At 42.0% G+C, this 6,568-nt stretch overlaps 1 protein-coding gene across 1 annotated transcript in view; it reads right to left on the reverse strand.

The window, feature by feature from the left end:
• Positions 1-6,568, reverse strand: part of FAM91A1 (family with sequence similarity 91 member A1) — a 43,440-nt gene that overhangs the window by 19,440 nt on the left and 17,432 nt on the right. The window contains exons 10-13 of the mRNA XM_015428955.1: positions 4,075-4,143; positions 2,181-2,280; positions 765-874; positions 400-486 (exon numbers count right to left, since the gene is read on the reverse strand). Of these exons, the coding sequence (XP_015284441.1) occupies positions 400-486; positions 765-874; positions 2,181-2,280; positions 4,075-4,143 (366 nt within the window). The remainder of the gene's footprint in view (positions 1-399; positions 487-764; positions 875-2,180; positions 2,281-4,074; positions 4,144-6,568) is intronic.

Consider the following 6,568-nt stretch of genomic DNA (forward strand, 5'->3'; position numbering starts at 1 on the left):
GCCACAAGGTATAGATAGGGGCTCTGGGGCAAGTGATGCTCTCTGTCTTCTTGGTGCTTGGGGGGGCCAACAGTGGGAGGGCTTCTAATGTCCTGGCCCCACTGGTGGACCTCCTGATAGCACCTGGTATTTCTGGCCACTGTGTGACACAGAGTGTTGGACTGGATGGGCCTTTGGCCTGATCCAACATTGACGTCTCTTATGTTCTTATGTCACAACTTTCTACTCAGGCTCTCCAGAATCTCAGGAGGTGGCCTTTCCCATCACTTACTGCCTGGTCCCGAAGATGCTGGGGATTGAACCTGGGACCTTCTGCATGTCAAACAGAGGCTCCTCCACTGAGCCACAGCCCAAGCTGGCCATCGCTACCTATCTCCACAATATGCAACCAACGCTTACCTTTTCAAGTTCTATAAGAAAACTGTCCAGTGATTCATCTGACAGTTTCCCAACTTCGAACATGGTGACGGCATGGCTTTTCAAATTCTGCAATGAAAGGCAAAATTCACATCTTTGAGACTGTAATTCATGCATGTCTGATTTTAAACTCGTTACACAGCAAACCACCAGCAGTATGGACTAGATCGTCTCTTTCAACTCTTTCTTCAGACAATTAAAAAAAACACAAAACATTAACCAAAAAGTCCCAAATGAACTTTTCAAAGGACTGACTGGAAAAATGGCCGATTTTTTCCCTAAGAACTAAATTTTTAGAATACAAAGCCAGGGAGCACGTACAAGAATTTCAGTATTCTGATACATACCGGTGAAAGATTCCCCATCATTAGAAAGGCAGTGAGAGTCGAATCGAACAGGAAGGCTATGCGTTTTGTGTGCCCGCTAGACAGACTTAAACTGCTCACGCTGGCTGTATCTGCTAATAAAGTAAAAAACAATGAGGCAATCTGGAATTATTTTGCTTGGTATCTAGCTAAGGGTCCTACAGTACAATAGGACAGTGGTGGCGAACCTATGGCACGGGTGCCAGAGGTGGCACTCAAAGCCCTCTCTGTGGGCACGCGTGCCATCGCCCCAGCCAGGCCCAGACCATCATTAAAGTGTCAAATTCTCTGCCAAATAATTTTCAGTAAATGAAAGCATTTGGGATTGCTTTCCTTACTTTGTTTGGATCATCTTAAGTTAATGTATGAGTGGTTTATCTAAAGTAAAACCTCATTTGCGATAAATAAGTGGGTTTTGGGTCACAGTTTGGGCACTTGGTCTCTAAAACGTTCGCCATCACTGCAATAGGATGTTGGCATAACTGAACCTCTCCTTCTTTTCTACTTTTTTTTTTGCCTGTCTTAACCCCACTGGCTGACCTCTAACATCACAGAAGGACTACATTACTTTAGCAAGTGAATTCACCAAGTAGTCAGTTGTCTGGCCACAGGCAAGTAAGCCTCCCAGCTCACACACTGGTGACATGATAGAGACCGAGGAAAGCTTTGAGTGTCAGTCCCCTTGGCAGCTACTGGTTTAGTGGCTCTGATGTCATGAGGGACTTTGTAAACCTGATGCCAGATAGCTGAGGAAGAATGAGAAAACCTTAACTTTAATCCCATGGTCCATGATCACACAGCATGGATATGAGCTTTTGAGTGACACATCCCGATACAGATCAGCTGTGCTCTCTCAGAACCCTCTGAACAACTCTTGCTCCTTGTGTGCACAGCCAAGGCAAGATACTTCCTTTCTACACATTTAACCTACAAATGCATTCTTATAAAAAGTCTGTACAACTATACTTCGTGACAGAACAAATCAGAAGCACTATTATTTATTTAAAAACGTTTATTAGCCTCCTTTCCGTCTTACCGGCACTCAAGGCGGCTTACGACGGAAATACAATAAAATACATGTGATATGTAAAAACCGCACATTAAATGTGCATCTGTTGCAAGCATTCTGTGCAACACCCCTCCCATCTTCTGGTTGGGATAAAGGGACTCAGAGCTCCATTTCTACTCATGTCTGACGACGGGAGCTCTGACTCTCAGAAGCTCGTACCCTGAAACTCTTGCTGGGCTCTTAAGGTGCCACTGGACTCGAATCCAACTGTTCCTCCACAGACCAACACAGCTGCCCTCTGAAACTGACGCTATAATGGGTACAGGAAAAGGAATGCACAATAGTGAACACTGGCTCATTAGACTAGTAAGTGGCGCTCCGCCGCTCACCTGGGTCATCTTGACTGTTTGTGTCTGTATCTGTAGCGGACGATCCGCCCTCCTGCACGGGACTCCTGCTTTCTGCACTGTCCCACGACAACAGCATCCTCTGTGGATCCAAAGTATTTCTAACAATGGGAAGAAGGGTCTGAATCGATAATGCTACATCACTGCGGATACGTGCTCTGCCTCAAGATAGCTCGTGAAAAAAGCAAAAAGGGGGGTCACACAGCAAAGAGCAGAGTACCTGACAAAGCGATGTAAAAAGGATGCTGCGATTCTATATAACAAAGGTAATAAGTAAAGGTAAAGGTTCCCTTGCTCGAAAGCCAGTCAAGTCCGACTCTAGGGTTGCGGTGCTCATCTCCGTTTCAAAGCCGAAGAGCCAGCGCTGTCCAAAGACGTTTCCGTGGTCATGTGGCCGGCATGACTAAATACCAAGGCGCACGGAACGCTGTTACCTTCCCACCAAAGTGGTACCTATTTATCTACTTGCAATTTCTTGCTTTCGAACTGCTAGGTTGGCAGGAGCTGGAACTAGAGACGGGAGCTCACTCCGTCATGCGGCACACTTGGGTCTCGAACTGCTGAACTACCGACCTTCCACAGCCTGCAGTTCAGCGTCTTAACCACTTGAGCCACCGCAGCTCCATCAACAAAGGTATTACAGTAACAATAATATATAAATTTTGGAAGTGGCGCTCTTATAATTATTTTAACTGGTTACCCATTTATGGAAGCTGTTTTCTTTGAATCTCTGGTAAGTTGTCTTCAACAATTGCTGAAACGTTCAACCTAGTATCATTACATTGAGGCATGACTATATTTGGACATGTGTGTTTTTCACATAGGAAACTCTGCTTGCGATAATTATCTCAGAAGCTCGTGCAAAATTAAGTTCATGAAGATATAGGTAATTTTGTTTCATTTTTTGACTATGCTTTGTAAAAAAAAAATCATAGTTATATAATTGATTGCTTAGTTCCATTTTTTATGGCTAGTTATTACTGAGGAAGATCAACGAAACGAAGTTATTAATATCCGGACTCTTCGTTAACTACCTACTCTTACATGATTAACTACACAACATCTTTATGACCTTCTTGACCACAATAGTACTGTATTTATGTGACTGAGCTGGGGGAGGTGGTCTCATGGTGGTGATTATTTTACTTTTTGCAAAAAGGTTTTGGTTTTAAACACTGTAACCTAGGTTGCCAACCTCCAGGTGGTGCAAAACCAACATCTTTATGACCTTCTTGACCACAATAGTACTGTATTTATGTGAATGAGCTGGGGGAGGTGGTCTCATGGTGGTGATTATTTTACTTTTTGCAAAAAGGTTTTGGTTTTAAACACTGTAACCTAGGTTGCCAACCTCCAGGTGGTGCAAAACAAAGAGAGAGATTACGGGATGGAAGTTTGGAAAGAAGTAAACAACCGTGATGTATTATGTCAAAAAAGTCTCCAAAGACCAGAAATGTCTTTTTCCAATATTTCAGTTTACTGGAAGAAATTCAAACGCCATCAACACAACGGAACATGCATATTATCTCGTTTCGTGTATAACTTTTTCAAGGTGAGTAGCGTTGAAACACCTATATTTAATTACAAAAATATAATTCTATTATTAGTATTAGCAAGAGACAACAGACTGATATATAACATACTTACAATATTAATCCATTTGACAAACTCTCTAGTAGTATCTCATAGTGACACTCATCGAAACCATTAGTGTAATGTAAATTCACTCTTCCTATTTACTTATACATATCTAAAACCCTTAATTGCTGCCAGCCAGCTGCTTGCCAGACCTGCATCTTAAAGGGACAATTCCCATTTACAAAGGCAAAATGCCCTGAGGAATAGAAAAACCAAATGAGGTTTTACACACTTTTACCATTTCAAATACACCAGTAATGGCTGCCATCCCGACAGTCAAGCCATTTAACAACACAAAACTACTTTCCTGGGACAGACAGGACAAGGGGAGAAGAACACCATTTAAGAAACCACCATAATCTTACACACGAGAAACCCACTGCTTTTCACCCATTTCCAAAAAGACTTATCAAAAAGAAGTAACACCAATGTGTAGATATGTATAAGTAAATAGGAAGAGTGAATTTACATTACACTAATGGTTTCGATATGTCAAATGAATTAATATTGTAAGTATGTTATATATCAGTCTGTTCTTTGTACAGCCTTGTGCTATTCTCTTGCTAATACTAATAATAGAATTATATTTTTGTAATTAAATATAGGTATTTCAACGCTACTCACCTTGAAAAAGTTATACACGAAACGAGATAATATGCATGATCCGTTGTGTTGATGGCATTTGAATTTCTTCCAGTAAATTGAAATATTGGAAAAAGAAATTTCTGGTCTTTGGAGACTTTTTTTGCATAATACATCACGGTTGTTTACTTCTTTCCAAATCTCTTGCTAAGCGACAGATACGAAGGAGCAACAGCAATAGCCAACTGTCCATGTATTTTATTTATTCTGAATGTTGAGTTCACCCTTCAGGGGCCTCCAGGAGGTTTGCCAGTGAGCTAAAATACAAAAACCGCACAAACCAAATGTGTTGGCCGTCAAATGAGAAAAGCCATTACATGTCAGAAATTGGTGCCTGCCTTCAGCTGTCAAAAACCAAAACCTGAAATCGAGAATGTTTTGACTGTCAAATACAGATGTTGGCAGATATTAGAATATTCTAGATAGCATAAAAATCAAGATGTGGACACTTTGTACCTTGCACTAAATTGTACAGTGGATTGATTCAAGAAACCCGTGAAGAAGGCAAGTCCTCTGTTAGCAGGCTGCTCTGCCAAAGTCCACAGAGAATGTAATTAGATTCTCCTGCATTCCAAAATGCATGATTATTATTACAAGAAATCTTTCTCTCCCAGCACAAAGTGTTCTGCTGTCCTTCATCCTTTCACCTCCCCTCAAAAACAATGTGCAAATAGATCCAGGGCAAAGCAAATTATGGGGACGTGGGGGGAACCATCTTGCAAAAAACGGAAAAAAATGAAGAAAGAGGAGGCATAAATAGTTGAGGTGTGTTAAACTGTAGGAGGGATCATTGGGAAGTTATAAGACAGGAATTTATAAGGGCATGTGAGATAAACAGAGCAAATACGGAAATTTCCGTTGCAAGGTGCTAAAATTCAGGGTCATTTAGTAGTAACTGGTTTAAAAGCAGAATAAACTTGTTCACACAGCACGCAAGTAACCTTTGGCACTCCTTGCTGCAAGATGTTTGGACAAGGAACTTTTTTATTGACAAAAACTTTTCTGGAGAGTAGCCATCTTGGTCTGCAGTAGGGGAGCTAGGTTTGAGTCCTGTAGCTCTTTAGAGACCAAGATTTTTTTTAGGTTTTCATCTGTTGAGAATCAAAGCTGCTTTCATCAGATGCAAATTGGAATGGAGATCCCTGAGTCCTTCTATCCCAGTCAGGCGGTTTGAGAGGTGTTGCAAAGAAGAGACGCAGGATACGGAGACAGTGCAAAAACAATCCAGCCCAATTTGAGCTGGGGAGGAAAGCTTTTAGGGGCAGAGAAAATTAGCATCTGTTGTGTGAGATAAGAATCCTTTGTCTCTATTCAGCCCCCCCTCTGGGCGGGGTCCATTGCTCTGAATTGTCTATTTCTACTTTACAGACTATGGTGCTTACAGAGACTGTTAACAAAGAACAATGGAGAACCCTGAATAACTGGCCAAAAATCAGTCTGTCTACCAAGCTGCTGTGGCTTAGGAACCATGAGAATGAATTGCGATTTAGGGAGTTTTGATTTTGTATTTTTGCCTCTACTATGAACTCGCTATATGGGCTGAAGCAAACCTCTCCCACCCACCCAGAGCTGTAGTACAAGGGGAATAATACACAGCTGCCTACCTCAAAGGGTTATCACAAGTTTGCATATATATGAAGCAGTTTGAAGACTTGGGGGAAGTTTGATTTCTGTAGGCTATTTGGAGGATCACAGCAAGATAAGGTGTGTAAAGTATATGCTGTATAAATGCTAACTTACCTCACAGGGTTGTTGTGAAGATAAAATGGAGGAAATACACCACACAGAGCTCCTCAGAGGACACTGGGATAATAATGTATCAAATAAAGACTTTTTCACTGTATAAGAACATAAGAGAAGCCAATGTTGGATCAGGCTAATGGCCCATCCAGTCCAACACTCTGTCACACAGTGGCCAAAAATACCAGGTGCCATCAGGAGGTCCAGCAGTGGGGCCAGGACCCTAGAAGCCCTCCCACTGTTGCCCCCTCCCCACAAGCACCAAGAATACAGAGCATCACTCGCCCCAGCCTGAGAGTTCCTATCTATACCTTCTGGCTAATAGCCACTGGTTGCTCCACTGGTTCTAG

This window comes from Gekko japonicus, unplaced genomic scaffold, assembly GCF_001447785.1.
Source record: "Gekko japonicus isolate JY-2015 unplaced genomic scaffold, Gekko_japonicus_V1.1 scaffold1004, whole genome shotgun sequence".
Classification (NCBI taxonomy): domain Eukaryota; kingdom Metazoa; phylum Chordata; class Lepidosauria; order Squamata; family Gekkonidae; genus Gekko; species Gekko japonicus.